The sequence below is a fragment of the Vitis vinifera genome, chromosome 13, assembly GCF_030704535.1.
Source record: "Vitis vinifera cultivar Pinot Noir 40024 chromosome 13, ASM3070453v1".
In the NCBI taxonomy this organism is placed as follows: Eukaryota; Viridiplantae; Streptophyta; class Magnoliopsida; order Vitales; family Vitaceae; genus Vitis; species Vitis vinifera.
In genome coordinates, this window is record NC_081817.1 from 708,111 (window position 1) to 727,770 (window position 19,660).

The following is a 19,660-nucleotide window of genomic DNA, read 5'->3' on the forward strand; positions in this document are numbered from 1 at the left end:
TAAGGGTCAGCATACCACCCTAATAGAGATACAGCCTCTCCCAAGAGGCAAGTTTTCTCTCAAACCACTCCTCAATTAAATACAAAACTAAGTCTTAACCAGTAACTCGTTCACATTTTCCACTGTCCTTATCAGAATCAGCTCGCTCTGCATCAAATAAAGGATAATGGCCCACAAATATAGCATCCAATCACTGTTTGTATCACAAAACAACAAAGTCTCATCATCAAAAAGCAAGTTCCAAATCTTCAATCCCTACCCAGTTCCTTCCCCCCATCTTAAAGCCCCTTAAGAACAACCACCCCTCCTAACAGCCCATGAAATGAAAGTCACTCAAAAACCTCTACACCAGCAACAAGCAGTTGCGAGATTTCCAAATTCAAAAGAGTTTTGATCAGATTATCTTACACTTGATTCGTCTAGCAAGCAGAAGCATCTCCCAACATGCCACCTTATACAAGTACAATGTACAAGAATTTAAAAAAAAAAAATTAAAAAGGCATTTATGAATCTATAATATCCAGTGAATCTCTAAGGCTATGACAAATGTAAATATCCATTCCTACATATACATACTAATTCAAACCTACAAATTTGAATACCCATTCCAATCCACAAATCAAGGAGATATTTTTTTTGATATGAAACCATACTTGCATGGTATTAGATAAATTTAAGAATGAACAAAAGCAAAAAGGATCAGAAACCCTTCAAGAATGAAGCATGCACAAGAGAATAAAAGGAAGAAGAAAAACAGAAGTCCTCACAGTAGAAAGCCTTTGGCTTCCCACTCCTAAGAAATCAAAAAATTCGCTAGTTGAGCTTCATACAACATGGTCCGAAGGAAGAAAGGTAGGTCAAATACAGATTGCCACAACCACCAAATTTGAGTTAAAAAATCCAAATTTATATAAAGGAATGCTTTCTTTCTCAGGACTAAATTCAAGCAAGCGAAACAACAAATTGATATAATGGTGCTAGAAAATTAACAATCTGAAGTATTCTGAATGCTAGGTCCAGAGAAAAAACAGATCATATCTTCTCCATCACACATCACACAACGGTACTTCAAAAAATTTCAATCTCTTGCTGGCATACACACTATCCACTTGATTTTTTCAGGTGGTTGATAAGAAACCACAACCATTTATAAAGAGAGCAGGGAATCTTCCTTCACCAAACAAGAGATCAGTTCATTGTACCCCAAAGGAAAATAAGGTCCACTTTATCTTGCATATATTTTTAAACCCAGGATAAAGCATTTTCCATCATCAAGAAAATGCATGCCATCTACTTTTTAAATTATCGTGCAAACACACGAGAACCTGTTTGTTGCTCATCCTGTCCATAGGGTTTCAGGTTAGGGATCATCCTGTAGAATGATGCAAAGAATCAGAATGTGGCTTCCTTTTCAATTGTCACACAACATACATAACTAAATGAAAAATCTTTCAGTTGTACTGTAGTGAAAGCAGAAAACTAAGAAACCAAAGAAATATAAATTATCAAGGGACAAGAATATGGTTACAGAGACAAAATCAGTCAAAGCCTCAGCAGAGAAAGAAGATATGTGCATATATTATAAGAATCCAAACTTCACCTTTTGCGAAGATTATCTAATTTCAAACTTTCATATACCGCATGGAGGGAATCCAAAGTCTCCTTCAAAGGCTCAGAATATAATAATTTTTCTAGGCCTCGTCCACCATCCGAATATGATTTAGAAGAATCTGATTCCTGCAACTCAAGTGACATTTTGGAAGAAATTCCAGTGATCAAATTAAGTTTAGAGTAGTTCTTGTGAAAGTTGCTGTTAATAAGAAACTCCCAGGATGTGTGTGGCACTGTATCCATGAGCTTTGGAGGAATCAATCCTGACTTTTTGCACATATGCATTATAATACTACTAAAAGACTCCCATTCTGAATCAACATTAGAGTCAGCCTTAGACAAAGAGCCAGCATCACCATCTCCCCATAGAAGAGCAAGAAAATGATTATAGGAACTGGAACTAAGCCCCTCAGCCATTGCTGCAATGCAATCATTTGCCAAGGAAGATGAAGGGCTCCTTTGCAATGCACATCTAAACATCTACAAAGTTAACAAGTTAAAAATGTAAAAACCACAAGAATAACATCAAAGCAATTACCATGGAACCATAGATGCATCAAACTGGTCTGAAAAGAAACATTGGTGGATTCAATTATCAAAATCCAAAGCCTTACCAACAAGCAGTTACAGTCTACAAGTTTTAAGAAGTATTGTATTTTATATTAGCCAAGAGAAACAAACCTAGTTAGTTATTTAAAATCTGGGGACACCCTAATCATATGAATTTGAAGAACTTTAACATGATGCACTCAACACAAAGTCTGGAAGAGAAATTCATAGACCCATCCAGTTCAAGACTACCATTTATAATCACTCTTTTGGGAGAGAAGAAAATCTGGCTAAGAAAACGGAGAGAAGTAAATATGGGAGTAGATTTAATACTGACATCATTATTTAATGCCAACGCAAAGCAGTGCTCCTCCTCTACAAGATGTCATTCATAATCCTCCAAAAGTAAGGGGGGAAAAGAGAAAGGAAGTGATGTCCCACGAGGTAACCTACTTAACACTAGCCATCTTGGCTAAACTCCAGAAGAAAGCTATCACAGAACAATGAAGAAACTCCTAAAGCACGCTACAATCCATTCCTCCTCCTTGGGAGGCTTTTCTTGGGGATTCCACACCTCCATGAAGGCTTTGGGCTATGCAGACATTTTACATTTAGGGCCTCAATTTTTCTTCTCTCTCTTTCTCTCTCTCTCTCTCACACACACACACATATTTTTGGAAGGATCACTCATCTTTTTAATACCCTTTGCCATTTTTATTCAACTAATATAGTTTTCCTGGTTTCCTTTTAACAAAAAGGAAGAAGAAACGGGGTAGGCATCTGGCTTGAAAAACAGACGTAAGGCCATATTTTCAACCTTGTGAGAACCTCCAGGTAAACAATGAAAGAACCCAAAAGTGCAACAATGCTAAAGCAGGTAAACTCAGAGACAGTTCAGAGAAAGTTCAATCAGAAATATTCAGGTTAGATACGGAATGGATGAAAAACAAAAGTTCCTTTCCAAGTAACAAAACATGCATGACAACTAATGAAGGAACCCACAGAACAGCTAAGTAATATGGCAACAAAACAGCAAATTCGTGGTTAGTTCAATTCCAAATAGCAAACCAGAATAGGTAAGGAAATTAGCATACCTGCCCATTGTTTACGATTACATTGACGCGCCCGTCAACAGCATCAGCTAATCCTACAATCTTTAAGTCACGGAAAGAAGATGCTGGTTCTGAAGAATCCAGAGTATGTGATGACACCAGCCTGTTACCCAAAGAACAAGGCAACAAATACCTACACAGGCATTGCTTCCCTGACTGCAGTTAAAAAAATCCATATGTTCATGTTCATTGTTTACAGAATATTCAGCATCATGATATTAACCAAAAAAGCAAAATCAACATCTGCAAAAAAATCTTCAATGTACCAAAAAAAGGGTGAAAAGGTAAAACTAAACATATTAAAAGAGAATTAAAAGAAGAAAGACACTTGGACAACAAAATTTTCAAGGAAGAAAAAAATTCTATGAAGAACAGATTTTCAATGCAGAAATGAATCGAAGAGAATAATTTTTTTTTCAGGTTTAATATGAAAATCCATTATTAAGGAAACCCCGTGCATCAAAAAGCCACCAAATTTGTTACATGTAAGCTCCATGATAAAGTCAATCCCTCGGATATACTTCTTTTTCTCTCTTTTCAGATGAAAACAGTATTGCAAAGAAGATTTTTCTAATCAAGTTTGCTCTTTGCATCGTGTTTGATAGGGATACAAAGGGAGGAAAATTAATTGAAATGCCCTTTGTTTCATCTGTTTGGTTTACTGGGTGATGAGAAAAACCAAGTGACAGAAGTCACAGAATAAAAGAATAACTCCTATTCTCAGGCCTAACAGAACTTTCACCTCAAGAGAGATTTGGAGAGAAAGTTTACAATGGAAGTGAGATTATAAACTTTCATATGTTGTTTGGATATATTCCTATTTTTATAACATTTTAGGTTTTGTTCGGATACATTTCTGCTTTTTTATATTCTTAAAAACAAAAAACAAAAAAAATTTTGAAGGCAAATAAATAAATAATATTAATGGTGTCAAGCAAAAGCACACCAAACACCTTAGTTGTTTGGTTTATCACATGATGAGAAGATAAAAGAGGGCCAATAAAAAGAGAAACTATTCTCTGCAGGTCTATTAGAACTTTCGCCTCAAAAGAGATTTTGAGTAAGGAAGTACAGGTCAAGAGGTAGAAGTACATCACAAAGGACCTTGGTATCTTTTTTCTCTACTTTGTCAGCCAATGAACAAGCTGAGGAGAAAAATCAAATCCTCTTTCCCCATCCTTCTTTTTCTATTTTCCCACCTCATTTCACTTCAAACAAACTAAGATATTGTACCCCTAATCTCTGTGCACCAAACCATCAAGTAACCCTCTAGTTCAATGCATGTCAACAAGAAATCAAACCCAAATGGTATAAGAGAGCACCAACTATGATATAAGAGAGGGCCAAATGAAAGAAATAACTGACTCCCTATGAGGTGCATATTGGTTGGGAATTATCAAATTTTTTAGAAATCAGTCTATCCATGGTAAAATCCTTTTTTTTTTTTCCTTTTTTTTTATTGGTATGGTAAAATCTTGTCAAGGAGAACAGAGGACTAAATAAAGAATCTTTGGATGGGATGGAAGATGTCAAGAAGAAAAAGCAGGAAAAAAAGAAAAATGAAAAACACCTGCTCCCAGAACATCCAAGGAAAATTAAAGAACTTATAAGCTAATCAAAGCAAAATTGGTTCCAAAAAACCCTACTTCTAAATTTCTGGAAATACGGAAGGTGATCCACTACTTAGAGCAAAATAAAGAACTTTATGTCATTTCAGCAAATTACAGCACTTTTGCATGCACAGAAAAAAGTCTACAATGATATTAATAAAAAAGAAAAATGTCCTCAAGAAAGTCAAATGTTAAAAACCGGATATTAACCCTTTTGGTCCAATACAAGGTAAGGTCGGTCTAAAAACAGCTCAAAAACAGGAGCAATATCTATCCAGAGAACATTAGTTTATAAGACTAACATATTTTCAATGCAGGAAAAGTTAATGGCTACATTCCACTAATAAATACAACTTACATATAGAAGAAGGGTGTTTTCTGAAGCCAAAACAAGGATATCTGCAAATGGCAGCAGTCCCACTTTTGCTCTAAAAAGAGATTGGGGGAAGTCATGTCAATAGATAATTGAGCAAACAGTCAAGAATTGTAAAGAAAAAATAAAGTGTAGTTCCACCTTGGACGTGTCACAATCACAGGCACAGCGGCAACTGCCGGTATACTCCAGCTCATGTCAGGTTTAATATCAAAGACAATCTCATTATTTATTTCAACACTTTGAAGCCTCACGGACAACAATTTTTTTTGTTCTTGCAGAAGAAAACAAATCAATGGTGCCGCATCATCATCAGTAGCCAGAAAAACCTGATAAAAGCATCAAAGTGTCATTGCTAACAATTTTGTGCACAGTTCAATCATATACTTTCAAGCTACCATCAAATATAAGATGTACCTCAGTAGCTAGGAGCAAATTATCTATGAACACCAGATGGCTTCTGATTTGGCTTTCTATTGAGTTAAGAATCTACATGTCGTTTTTATGTTATTTGTAGTTTTTTTTTCTTTTTCTATTACATGGAACTGGACCTGGACCATGAACCTTCCCCATCACCACCCCAACCCCTTTGCCACTTGAGTCAGCCTCAAGGGCAATCTCTACATCATATTACTTAGCATATAACTGGCAAATTATTTTTATGTTTCTCATGTGGGAGGAAGGGGAAACTGTTGCTCCTGTCCATCATATTGAGTATGTCTCCAACTAACCGGAGAGCTAGGTTAGAAAATTAGCTTCTGTGAGGGTATTGGGCGATTCAAGTTTCCCCAAGTTAAAGTTTTCCAAATCATCCACAAGGTAAATTGGAGCATTTAGCAAGAAAATCCTTTTCCTCCTGCAAGTCCTTCAACTCCATGTGAGTCTTCATATTAAGTTAAAGAGTCAAGATCAAATTATGCCCAGTGTAAAACTTCTGATTCAACAACTTTATTTCCGATATAATTATAAAAAAAAAAGACACTTCCAATAGCTTTTTGTGGAATCCATGTCTCGTGAACCATAATGATGGATAAGATGGTACTGTCAGGCATGCCAAACTCCCAGTCAATTAGGTATTCATATCCATGCAATCAATAATATCACATGTCTTTTTTATAAACAATCAAATTGAACTCTAATTAGAGCAGCACTATATGGAGAAGATAACTTTTAATCTTCAATCAAATTGATATTCAAAAGTATGACAAGCATTTAAGAGGTATCTTATCCAATGGTAAACAAAAACAAAAGCAAAACAGAAACAGGAAAAACAAAAGAAAGAAATTGAGTACTTGAATAATCTGAAAATTTTTCGTTCTCATCCTTTGGTGGGAGGATTTCTCATCCTTCTCTTGTACTTCTTTTTTCGTTCATTATATCTCTTTGTCGTTTCCTATCAAAAAATAATCTGAAATTTTTGACTGAGGAAGGTGGAATTATTTAACATCTATTTCATTATGGAATCACTCGATTAATGGAGCCAAAACCTTATGCTTGATTAGACATTCTCAACCCAAATGTAAGTAACAAACATTAAGCAATGGACATATAAGAAAGGAAAAGAAATTTTCCTCCCACAGGATGATGATTAAATGGGTAAATTGACTTTGAATTGAGAAGCAGAACTAAATATAAAGTCTTTAAGGTTCAAATACTTTTTTCTTCTTCAAGCATGTGGATAAGGAGAGGCATATAATTGTCTTTAAGGCTCTAACTTCATTCTTGACAATTATATGCTCTAACTTCATCCTCAAGATTGAAGACAAAATACAAAGTCTCTTTTTTTGGATGGAATTTACCATGACTGCATTAAAAATTACACTAAGAGGAAAACATAAATGGTTAGATGAAACAATGATCTCAAGACTGTTAACTTTCAAACCAAGGATTCATCTGAGAGACACCAAAAAAATCAGTAAGTTAACTGGCACCTTACAAGCAGCTGTCTGGGCACCCTTCCCCTGCCAAATCCTTCGGAATGAGAATTGTTTTGGTAACACCCCAGCAGGAATTACATCAGATAAACTGGCATTTGAGACTTCAAGGCTAGAATTAATGACTTCTGCAACCCACACAGAATGTTGCATCTTTCCTGCAAACAATATCATATAAGATGAATGTGGAAGAAAATAAACAAGGGGGACGCAAGAACAAGAAGGTAATCATTTAAGAGGAAGTAATATGAGAAACCTTTATTATATGATGCCATTAGAGGAATAAGATCACTAGTCCAAATTGTTCTTTCATCAAACTCCTTCATTATGTTCAATTTTCCCCTTTCTTCAATATAAGTTGACTGAAAACATCATATAACAAGATTTATTTAAGAAAAAAAAGTATTGCAAAAAGGAAACAGGAAACCGAGTAGTAACCGCAATAACAAGTGAGATTAAAATCAGAATCCAAGCAAAGAGTTTCCACATGAGAATAAGCAGCCAAAATGGAAATTCTGAGCAATCAAAGGGACACAAATGTTCATACATGGGGTTCTTCCAGAGGGTCCTTCAGAATCAGATGTGAAGAGAATGAAGCTCCATCTCCTTTGATAATGTAATCAAATGTGTTCAGTAAACTAAAATTCTGTCGTGGACTATGACCAATTTCTCTTTTTGGACGGGTTATATCACGTCCACCTAATAGTGGACTAGAAGATGAAAAAGGAAGATGTGCTGGTGAGATCCCTTCAGTAGCCTGCTGGAGGAGTAAACCAAATGGAAGAGGCCATATTGATGTGACGGTACGAGCAAGTGGAATAGATACAACTTCACCTGCGAAGAAACATATTTCACAGCCATTTCAGAAAAAAGGGAAAAAAAAATATTGACAGTTGAATTCAGCATATATATGGAAAACATATATATATATATAAGAAAGAAAGAAAGTCATAACGTCAACCATTTCAGTTTCCTGGTGTAACAAAAAAAAATAGTGTTGTGAGATTACGGATGTTCTTTTGTTAACTTCAGCACACATAAGGAAATGTGTTAGCCATGACAGAAAAAGGTCTTCACAATACCAGCTACTTCAGTTCTCTGGCACAATTAGAAAAAAATGGTTCTCTCGATACATACCTTGCATTCTTTTGTTGTTAGCAACTTGGGAAACTGGGAGCATTAAGAAGCTATGTCTCCTTTGCTCCCTCCTTTTTTCTTCTTTTCTTTGTATAGCTAGAGTTAGTGCAGTCGAAGTATATTTCCCATGCATATGGTCTATACCTCATTTAGCACTTTTTTTATATATTCTCTTTATCTATCAAAAAAAGGAAACTTCTCGATAGATTGGGGTAGTTTTTTCATAAGAGGTTTCATCCTTGAACTGTCAGATTGAGTATTTCAGTATAGTGGAATGAATTTGTATCCTCTCCAGAAAAATCCATTTTATTTTGTTAAGGCATTGTGTAAAACTGAATAGACCAATGATATTTCATATAGAGTGCAGATTGAATTTGTACACATGTACTCACCAGATGTGTTATAGATTGTCAAACTATCAATCTGTAGGACACAGAGAAGAGCTTCCGACATGTCACCCAGACGACACCAGCATGCCTAGAATTGGAATCGATATATTCATTAAAAGGTGGTTACTGTAACTTCAAATCAGAATTTACAAACAAAAAGAAATACATAAAACTTCTTTTAATAGGCACAGAGAAGATGTATTAAGCACTGCCCTACAAGGGCGCTCCCTTGGTACACAGGTGCTATAAAATAGGCACCAATATACAGAGGAAAAAATAAAAACTTCTAGCCAAGATAGCCATAATAAAGACCAAACTATCCACAGTTAAGGCCATCTAAAAAAACCAACAATGTATGGTTCTCCATTCCATACAGTGCATGAGACGGCTCCAAAAGGGATTTAATCAATCTCTGCTTCAATCTTTGATCAGGCAACTCCTCATTGAAAATCCTGCTATTACACTCTCTCTACATTGACCAAAAACAAGCATAGGGGAGCCATGCACCAACCTTCTTTCGCCTCTTATATAAAACCCCAATCTTCCATCCTAATATTACTAAACCTGGAAAAAAAAAGAAAAAAAAACCACTGCAGCTCAAAAAGTGCTAATGATAAATTCTACAACTGTCTGGTTCTACCACAATGGATTATAATGTGATTTGCTAATTTTTCACTTTCTTTAAAGAGGTAGTCTCTATTTACCATAGTCCATCCTCTCCTCCTGAGAATGTATGTGGTTAGGATCTCCCCCCATACTGCCTCCTAGGCAAAAAAACAGGCTCATAGAGGAACGCAGGAACCCCAAATTTCATTGGCATGGAACAGCTCATTTTTCCATATATGAAAATTAAAATCACTGCAAAACTATCATAATGGGATCTAATCATTTCCACAATGATGCTACAGCAGCTTTATTGAACTTAACTACAATTTTTTCTTCTACTTACATCATTTCCATTTATAATCTAAGAGAAGTAATTATATCTATGAAAAAGCATTGAAGAATTGTCACATGAAAGGTAGTGACTATTTGGTTTTACAATACAAGGGCACAAAATAAATGAATAACCGGATTTTTGTTAGAGCAAAAATATATAAAATCAGTACCTTAACAACTGAGGAAGGTAGGGTGAATCTCTTGTACACTCGTGAACCTGTGGACCATATTATCCTGTTGCAAATGCACAGTGAATAATGAAAGATAAAAGAATTTTGTGAACCATTATACTGGTGATTTGCTCATTAGCCAACTAAATGACCCATGGTAGCAAATACACAATGCAGATCTGAATACATGATGAGCACAGAAAAATAATAAAACCCAATCCTTGAATTTTGAAGTGAACATTCTATCACCAATATTAAATATCCTATGAAGTTCCAATATCAGAAACAAAAACATCCTATTTTATACAAATGGGTAAATTGAACTCGAATATACTGCCAAAAAATGTGTCCCTCCTTTTGGCTGCAATCCTTCTGTTTGGAATTCGGCAAGTAATTGAGAGGGGGGGGAAATCTCAAAATCTCTTGTTTTGGTGCCATGGAAAATACAAAGAAAAGTAATATATAACCAAGATCATGATAAACTCGTACATTTTAAATTCTTTATTTTGTATTTAAAAGGACAATAAAATGAAGAAGGATCCAAAAAAATTTATTGAGCCCATTCTTTTTATCTTCAATTGTCCTTTCTTTTGCTGTTCAATTTATGACAAATGGTAACACTTTCACAACAAGTGAACCTTGATAAGTCCTAGAAAATGAAGGGGGGGGGAAGGAATACCAAAATGAATATACATTTTCAAATTCTTAAAATTGGAGAAGGATCATTTCCCTCACAATCCAAAAACAAGAATCTGTTACTCAATTAACCTTAAAATCAAAAAAATGCAGACATCAAACTCAAAAATTTCTTTCCTTTCCTCGATTTTATTACCAACCAATCCAACGTCTGAAATTGTAGAAAGAATTACCGATTCCCTCTGATGAACAGTTCATGGTCGCATCGGTCGCTCAATGCCGAGACTGGCGCGTCATCCGCATCGGATTCGTCTCTCTCCCTCGCGACTTGGGGATCGAAAACGAAGTAATCGTAATTATCGAGGACGGTATCAGAAGGCTTGCCGTCGAGAGCTTCGGAGATCAAACCGAAGGGTTTGAATTCGCCAAGCACGCTGAGGCGGCGAAGTCCGACGGACATTTCTGACTTCAATCGGTCACCGGGTCTGGGGAGTTTGGGAGGGAGATGAGATGGGAGTAGAACTGTAGAAGTGAGACTCTTGAGGGAGGGACCCTGTTTCTCTCCCGCCCTTTTTGCTCTGTTTTGAGTGAAGCAAATAAAAACCCTAACGATTACATGGGCTTTTCTTCGGTTTTTCAAATGTGGGCCGTCCCTTCAGTTTTAGACCGTTGGATGTGCTTAAAAGGGGAGGAGAACTGAAAAGAGCCAAAAACACGAGTACATGCTTGCGAGCTCCAACGCTAAATTCTTTTTATTTTATTTTATTTTATTTTATTTACTTCAACATTTTTCCCATAAATAAAAGCCAATATTAAACAAAATAAAGAATGACATTTTAATTATCAAACTCAACTTATAGTAAAAAAAACTCATTATCAATTTAATTTTTTATTAATTCAAATATCAAACTATTGTATACAAATTATCAATAATAATATGGATGTAAATATTTTTGGGACAATTGTGTTTTGAACCTAATTAATTCCAAAAACTAAGTTTTGATTCATATAAGTTTACAATTTAAACTCAAAATCCAATAAAAATTGAAAAGAAATATATGAATTTTTTATCTTTTTTATATATTTATTAACTATAAAAAAAGTAAAAAAATTTAAATTTAAATTTTATTTATTTTATAAATCTCAATAAAATTTAATATAATTTAATAATTTAAAAAAAATACACTTTTTTTCCAAAAAAATAAAAATAAATTATTATTATTATTATTATTTAAAAATCAAACATTTGAAAAATATATATTTTTAAAAAATATGTATATAAAAAATAACTAAAAATATGTAACATTTATTTAAAAAAAATAACATATTTATTAAAGAAATTTAAAATAATTTTCTAAAAATAAGAAGAAAAAAATTATCATGTAATTTAAAAATAATTTAATTATATACTTATCTCTTTATATTTTATATCATTCTCATTTATATAAGTGTGTCTTCTAAAAAACAAAAAAAAAAATTCCTTTGGTGTCTTGAGTCGATTATATATGGAGATCCATCAGTTTCTTTTGTCACGGAAATACAGGGACTAGAGTAAGCAAAAACTAGCGCTTTACTGAAAAGTCATAAGCAACCAGTCCTATACACGACCCTCTGAGAGGCACCAACAAGAGAGTGGAGACCACACATCAGAGAACAACCGCCTCTCAGCCCACACAAAACACTCACAACCCACATATCTCAGACTCGCTGACACGCAGAAACAGCAACTACAAGTCTACAAAGACACTAGCTAGCTAAATTATCAAGAAAGCTCATTTGATTTCGCTCTTGGTCCTGGACTTGGACTCGTCAATCGGAATCCCTTCCTCCTCCGCACGCTCTCCACCAGACTGGTCTCCGGTGCTCAGCCCGCCCTTTCGACCCATCTCATGATACCCTTCTGTCCCCAGCTGCTCCTTCCTCGTCTGCCCCCCTCGGCTCCTCCCTTCAAAACAAAGCATATATGAATAGTGATAATTAATGGGAGCAGCGAGAGAAAACAAACCTTCAGCGAGGTGTTCCTGGGCTTCGAGGCTCTTCCCACCAGTACCTCCAGGTACCACGGTCTCGCCCTGCCTTGCTTTGGCGTCGAGTTGAGATCTCTCCTTCTGTGATGCCATTTCTTCTTCTTCAAAAACAACTGCTTCACACAAACCGAAGCAAACACTGAACGATAAGCTATCCCAAAAGTTCAAAACTCACGCCTTGCTACAACGATGGAGTGAGGGCGTCCCGGAGAAGGGCTTTTATAAAGAAAATGCAGCGGAGAGTGGATGACGCGTGGAGGGTGGCGTGGCTAGAGAGGGCGAATCCGACCCACACTCGTACTGTGGACTCAAGGAGAGTGCCACACGTTGCATTTTACCTGATAAACTTCATAGAAAAACTAAAAAGAGAGATTTAATATTTTTATATATTTTAATTTAACATTGGCTATGCCGACTCCTGATTTTTTTTTTCTCTTTAGTAATTATCAAGTTCTTGAAATAGGATGAAATTATTTTAAAATAAAAATAACTTTCTCTTTTAAAAAAATAATAATAATTTAAAAAATACATTCCACAAATTTTCAATACAACAAAAAAAAAATTTGATATTATTTCTTAAATGACTTTCAAATATTTTCAATTTTTCGAACTTTTTTTAGAGTATTTTTATCAATAAAACATCAAGAACTCCAATTTGAAATCCCCATAATCTCGTATGTGTTTGTTGAATAGCCTACATTTTAAAACATTTTTCGGTTTTTCAGAAGTTCTATCTTAGAAAAGCTTGGCAAGCACGTCTTTTCACGAAGCGCAAACTAAATGCAAAAATGCTGTAGTGGTGCATGGGCGATAAGTCAATAGCATTCTGTTATTTCTCGAGTTCTTCGAAGTTACCCATCAATGGCGTTAAAAAGACCAACGAGCAAAAACAAAATCATACAGCCAAGATTCTAGAAGAAAACTTATTAGACAAAATATGAAGCAAGCATAGAAGCCCACTCTTTATTTAAACTCACAAGCAAGTACAACGTACATGAGGAGAAAGGCACCGACGACATGAACACAGACTCAGCGTCTCTCCTGGATCAAACACACAGAGAAACAGCAACTATATATCAACTAACCCTAATCAACCACTCAGCCTTAACTACTACTACTACTACTACCATGTTCATAACAGTGCTATGGTTAACCAAGGGCCATTCAAGTCTTGGTCCTGAACTTGGACTCGTCGATAGGGATCCCTTCCTGCTCCGCACGCTCTCCGCCGCTCTGGTCCACGGTGCTCAGCCCGCCCTTCCGCCCCATCTCCTGGTACCCCTCCCTCCCAATCTGCTCCTTCCTCGCCTGTCCTCCTCGGCTCCTACCTTTCAAACACAAAAACACACATTTTTAGTAGCTGCAGTGAAAAAACTATAGAAACGAGATACCTTACTGCTAATCCCAGAAGAGAACCAACCTTCGGCGAGGTGCTCCTGGGCTTCTAGACTCCCTCCGCCGGTTCCTCCGGGCACCACCGTCTGGCCTTGCCTTGCTTTGGCGTCGAGCTCAGCCCTGTTCTCCTGCCGTGATGCCATTTCTTCCCCTACACCAACCAAAAACACTCCAGATTTTGCACTAAATTAAATTACAGCCCAAACGCCCGCTGCGTGACGGTGAGGGGATATGTAAAAGACGTGGGTTAGTGACGAGACGCGTGGAGTTGACGTGGTATGGAAGGAGAGGTAAACATGTGCCACGTAGATGACTGGGGTCAAAGAGAATGACACGAGTCTTATACTCTATGACGAACTTGTGTAACTGAGTGGCACGTATCTTGCTTTTTCATAAGGAAAAATAATCATCATCCGATGATCTCGATGTTTCTACTTTCTATAAACAAGTTGTACATTTTTTTTTTCTAAATAACCCCAAATAATTAGGTGATAATTTTACCCATTCAATCGAAAAACAAATTTGGTCATTGATTTTACCTATTCAATTTGAGCATCACTTGTGCACATTTGAAATAGTATTTAATGGGATTATCTATAAATTTTATTCACCGTTTAAGCCACGTTGAACTTTAAAATCTAAGTAAGATTAAACTTAAGCTAATGACGGTATTCTAACTTGATCAATTCATCTTAGTAATAATTTATTTAAATCATGTTTGGGTTCTTTTTCACGATGTTGGAAACTTCTTTGAAGTATTTTAAAAACTTTCATGCGTAAAACAGTTTTATAAATCACATAAATATTTAATATAAAATATTATATCTTGGTTATTAAAAAATGTAGACACTATTTGATAATTGTTTTTAAAAAAATTATGATGTTTTGTAAAACAAAAATATATTTTAAAATATAAAATATTTTTAATATATTTTAAAAATAATTTGTATATCAAATATTTTATTTTTAATTATTTTTAAAAATAATTATTGAAAAACAAGTTAAAATAACAAAAATAAAAAACACTTTATTTCCTATTTTTAAGAATATAAAATATAAAATAATTTTTAGTTGTTAAATATGCTTTCTTTTTTTATGAAGAACAAAAACCGTTTTCAAACACAGTTTCCAAATAAAATATTTATTTTATTTTATTCATAAAAAAGTATCAAAATAAATAAACAAATACCAACAAAAAAAATATACATGTTTTTTAGTTTAATGAAAAAAAATATTTTATAAAAAATGAAATATAATTTAAATTGGGTAAAACCTTATATTTTTCAAAATGATTTAATATTTACATTGAAAAAATAAAAAGTAAAATCAAGTTGAAGAAATATATAAAAATAATTTATTAATTTTAAATTTATTAAATTTTCTTTCACTTTCTTTTTATTTACATGTTTTCTTTCTTTTATTTTTTTCAAATTTTCTATAAAATAAATATATGGTTAAAGAAAAATATGAAAAAAAGAAAAACTAAAAAAAATTAAAATATATTTAAAATTTTGTAAATGATTTCTATATACATTTTTCACGCTCATTTTTACTTGAAGCTTTTATAGGCCAATGAACTATCTCTAATTTGATGTATAATAAATTGTTCATCATTTTTTAACAAATAAATGATGAATGGGTTAATTGGTTTAAGGGGTCAAAATAACCCCCCCATATTACAAATATAACCCACTAGTCAAAAAACAAAAAAGTTGACCTGGTTGAAACAAATATGTTCTTCCTCTTTTTTCTCTCCAACACATACAACTTCTCATCTTCTACTTCATTTATAGAAGGACTCCTCATATTTTTCAAAAAAATTATCTAATCATCTTCTTCTACTTCATTATCTTCCTTTGGTGTACAAAATGGAAAGGTCATCATCTCCTCTTCCGCTTCATTTATAAAATGAGTCTTCATCTTTCATCATCTTCTTCTATTTCACTATCTTCCTTTGATGTACAAAACGTAAATTTCATATTTCCTTAAAAAAACCCTATAAAATTTATCGTCTATCCTCTCATCCTCTGTTTCATTCTGAATCCTTGGAAAAATTGTTATTCTATTTTTTTCAAGTTATCACATATTATATCTTCAAATACGAAGAAAACCATTAGTTCATTGAAGAGTGATAAGAGAAACATATTTTTAAAAATGGCGAAAAAGCAAAAATGGCAATTGCGAATAGGAAAAAAAGTGAAGTAGAAGAAAGTGAAGCAAAGGAAAGCGAAGTTATTGAGCAAAAATCCCAATTACCAACAGAAGAGGCAAGTGATTCTACTAAACCGGTAAGTGTAGTCTTCACATTTGATAAATTATTAAAATTTTTAGAAATGTTATACAATAATATTTCAGTATGGTCACGTTTATTAGTTAAATGCATGAAGAAAAATTTAGGATTTATTGAATTGTATTCAAAGTATAAAATTGTTATATTTATGATTTTTTTTAGTTCTCCATTGTTATCAGTTATGTATTTTGAGTGAATAAATTTAGGTTTGTTAACTGATGTTTGAAAATATTTGGGAACTATTACAGTGTGTTGAAAAATAATAAATTCCGTATTAATATTGTTTTAGTTTTCTGTATTATTATCAATCATGTGTTTATAGTGAATTAGATATATTCAATGTAATAACATCTAATTAGGGATAAGTTTGCATATAATTTATGAAATTTTAGGGATTTTGGAAATTTTAGGGGTATTATACAATGGTGTTTGAGTAGATCTATATTCTTTACTTGATATTTTTAAAATTTTGGGAACTATTGAATTGATTTCAAAATAACATATGGTATATTTATAATTTTTGTAGTTATATATTGTTGTCAATTATGTATGTAGAGTGAATAAAAAATATATAATGATTTCATGCAATGACATGTAATTAAGGATAAGTTTTTAAAGAATTTATGAAATTTTAGGATTTTAAAACTTTTTAGGGATGTTATGTAATGACATTTGAGTAGTGTTAAATTTGTTAGTTAATGATGTTTTTAAAATTTTGGGAACTACTGGAGTGTGTTAATCAGTTATTGTATAATATTTATAATTTTGTATTAAATATTTACTAACTTTATTTTATTTAAAGTATAGACTACTACTCCCTCGACATGTTTTAAAGTTAAAATACCTATAGAAGAGCATTTCCCATCAAAGGTTGCATGTCTATCACACCTGAGTGTAATGGAAAATATTAAAAAGAAACTCAATAAGGAACAATTGGAGAGATTCAAGGATTTTTGCTTTGACCATTTTTTGCTTATGACATAACTTAAATTTTCCACTCAAATTGTGCACCACATGTTATTACGTCAATGTCTTATAAAGAAGGATGATGAAATGTGGTTTTTAGTAAATTCAAAGAGATTAAGATTTGATGAAAATGAGTTTGGATTAATCACTGGTTTAAGTTTTGGTCCTATTCCTCAGCATGAGGAAACATCAATGAGAATAAGGGATGTTTACATTAATAGTGAAAACAAAGTGTGTAATGATCAATTGGAGAAAGTTTTTCTTTCTTTTGGTGAAGTGAAAAAAAAAAACAAAAGAAAAATGTTGATAATCTTAAAGATGAAGACATGGTGAAATTAGTCTTATTGTACTTTATTGTGCATGTTCTACTTGGGAAATAAGGGAAAAATTTAATAGACATGCAATAGGTTGGTCTTGTTGATTGTTTGAAAGTTTTTAATAAGTATCCATGGGGTAGGATTTGTTATGAAATAACAATTTATGGGATGCAACGAGCCTTGGAGAACTAGGTGACAAAATACCAAGGTAAAAATGAACAAATGGGTAATATAGCACATCAAGCATATAGTCTTGTTGGATTTCCACATGTCTTCCAAGTTTGGGTGTATGAGACTATTCTGATTATCGGAATGAAATATGTTAATCATGTTGCTAAGAGTTGCCCACGAATTTTAAATTGGAGAGCTACTTCCACACCGATGTTCACCAAGCTCCAACAAATATTTTTGGACTGCAATATGAGTATTTTTTTTTACCATATATTTTGATAGTGTTGTCACTTACATATTTGTATATGTCTATGTTTGTTAATTAAATTACTTAACTTGAATTCAATAGTTATATTTGTGTTCGCTGCTTAAACCCACTCTAGATGAATGCCAACAAGATTATTACAAGTATCTGAATAAGTTAGTGTCAGTGAATGGTGTTCCTTCATAAATTTTAAGCCAACCAACGACCCCAGAACATGATACTATGGGTGACCTAAAAGATGAAGATCACCCACTCGAAGCTATTGCATATGTTGCTGCTACAATGGAAAACAATAACAAAAATGATTATTCTATCCTACTTTCAATTGAGGTAACTCCACTATCATACATTCATCTATAAATGTCATTTTTAATGTTTCAATTATAATACAAAGTTCAAACAAAAATTCAAATTGAAAACTTAACCGAGGTTAAGTTAATCATCAATAAAACTTAACCATAGTCAAATGAAAGTTACTTTGATAAACATAACAGAACTATCATAAGTACACATCAATTTTTTAAAATTATGACTATAATTTTGGTGTACAATGATGTATGAAAAATTAATGTTTCATTTGTTTATAACATGTGCAGAATCTATGGATACGGTTCATAAAACATATAGAAAAGTTTGAATCAAATTTCAATTATTTAAAGAAAAAACTGAAGGAAGTGAACAGAAAGATTGATAACTTAAGACAACTTTTATTGGATGTTAGTAATATATTTATTCAATCAAATTATGTATTTTATTTATATATTTCTACTATCTTATTGTAGGTGAAATGGCAAAATGAGTCATGTGCTACAAATAATACAAACTTTTCAAATTCTGGTACAAAAAGAAAAGACACTGGTATGGATTTTAATTCATTGGATGACAAGTTTGAGACTCCGATGGAAGATAAGGAGGATGAGAACCATGACCATATAGATGTGAATACCAATACAGAAGAAATAACAAATATTATAGCTGCAGAAAAACACATAATAAGATGGAGAAAGACGATGATGTGATTTTTGATCTAATTGTTGATATTGCCAAATTATTTGATACCCCTACTGTATCAGACAATTTTTCGGTTTATGTATTTCCAAAGCAACTGTCCCCCACTATATTTAAGCAAAGACATGAGTTGAAAAAAGTCTTATTTTTTGCAGCCTCCTTTCACAGACCCTACAAAGAGAAGAAAAAATAGAAAGGAAGGGGAAACAACATCTGACTTTAATCATTTGCAATCTATTTTTGAGGAAGCAAGAGAAGTCTTTCATAAGTGGTTGAGTCTTCAACAAGGGTAATTATCTTTACTTTAAACTTGTAATAGTTTTTTTTTTGGCAACTTATTTGCTTGATCATGGTTTTTTTATATATTATTACAATAAAGTTTAAGGTTGATATTGATTACTTGCATGCGGACAAAGAATGGTTTGAGTCACTAGTTCAACATGGTTCATGGCTCAAAGACACGGTTTTTAAATGTTCTTATTGTGTTTGCTTTTACTTATTAGTATATTGTTATTATAATGAAATAGTATAACTAATGTTTTTCTTTGTATATGTTGTCTAGCATATTGATGTTGCTTTCTACTTTTTCCGTAAGCGGATAATAGAAAAGCCCCATGCATTTTCTCAAAATTTTACCACCACAAATATAATGTTTTGGGTATGTATAGTTTATTTTTACTATTGACCCTCATAATACTAGTTAAATTATGGTAGTTTAACTATTCTTTTTTACCTTTTCTTATATAGCAAATGTGAAAGCA

General features: G+C 33.3%; 3 protein-coding genes across 6 annotated transcripts in view; all 3 read right to left on the bottom strand.

The window, feature by feature from the left end:
* Positions 1-11,062, bottom strand: part of LOC100241661 (anaphase-promoting complex subunit 1) — a 39,094-nt gene extending 28,032 nt beyond the window's left edge. Inside the window, exons 1-10 of one of the 3 annotated variants that reach the window (XM_010659957.3) lie at positions 10,694-11,062; positions 9,825-9,888; positions 8,719-8,803; positions 7,737-8,023; positions 7,446-7,551; positions 7,187-7,347; positions 5,397-5,584; positions 5,241-5,310; positions 3,255-3,428; positions 1,601-2,091 (exon numbers count right to left, since the gene is read on the bottom strand). In XM_010659957.3, coding sequence (XP_010658259.1) covers positions 1,601-2,091; positions 3,255-3,428; positions 5,241-5,310; positions 5,397-5,584; positions 7,187-7,347; positions 7,446-7,551; positions 7,737-8,023; positions 8,719-8,803; positions 9,825-9,888; positions 10,694-10,920 — 1,853 coding nt within the window. In that variant the 5' untranslated portion in view covers positions 10,921-11,062. Of the gene's footprint in view, positions 1-1,600; positions 2,092-3,254; positions 3,429-5,240; positions 5,311-5,396; positions 5,585-6,547; positions 6,604-7,186; positions 7,348-7,445; positions 7,552-7,736; positions 8,024-8,718; positions 8,804-9,824; positions 9,889-10,693 lie in introns of those variants that run through there. The other 2 variants (XM_010659958.3, XM_059741627.1) reach the window with 2 other exon arrangements.
* Positions 11,063-12,012: 950 nt separating this feature from the next.
* On the bottom strand, positions 12,013-12,726 carry LOC100265515 (protein EMB-1). Its single transcript, XM_002273582.4, has 2 exons — positions 12,466-12,726; positions 12,013-12,405 (listed from the first exon to the last, which is right to left on the bottom strand). The coding sequence occupies exons 1-2, from the start codon at positions 12,578-12,580 to the stop codon at positions 12,233-12,235; spliced, it is 288 nt and encodes a 95-aa protein (XP_002273618.1). The 5' UTR covers positions 12,581-12,726; the 3' UTR covers positions 12,013-12,232.
* A 687-nt stretch (positions 12,727-13,413) lies between these two features.
* On the bottom strand, positions 13,414-14,134 carry LOC100263962 (protein SLE2). Of its 2 annotated transcripts, none has more exons than XM_059742127.1 (2): positions 13,904-14,134; positions 13,414-13,811 (listed from the first exon to the last, which is right to left on the bottom strand). In XM_059742127.1, exons 1-2 carry the CDS (start codon positions 14,023-14,025, stop codon positions 13,652-13,654), a joined length of 282 nt encoding a protein of 93 aa, XP_059598110.1. In that variant the 5' UTR covers positions 14,026-14,134; the 3' UTR covers positions 13,414-13,651. The 2 variants fall into 2 exon arrangements, with proteins under 2 accessions (XP_059598110.1, XP_002274326.1); XM_002274290.4 differs by having other exon boundaries at positions 13,414-13,815; positions 13,908-14,090.
* Positions 14,135-19,660: the final 5,526 nt, after the last annotated feature.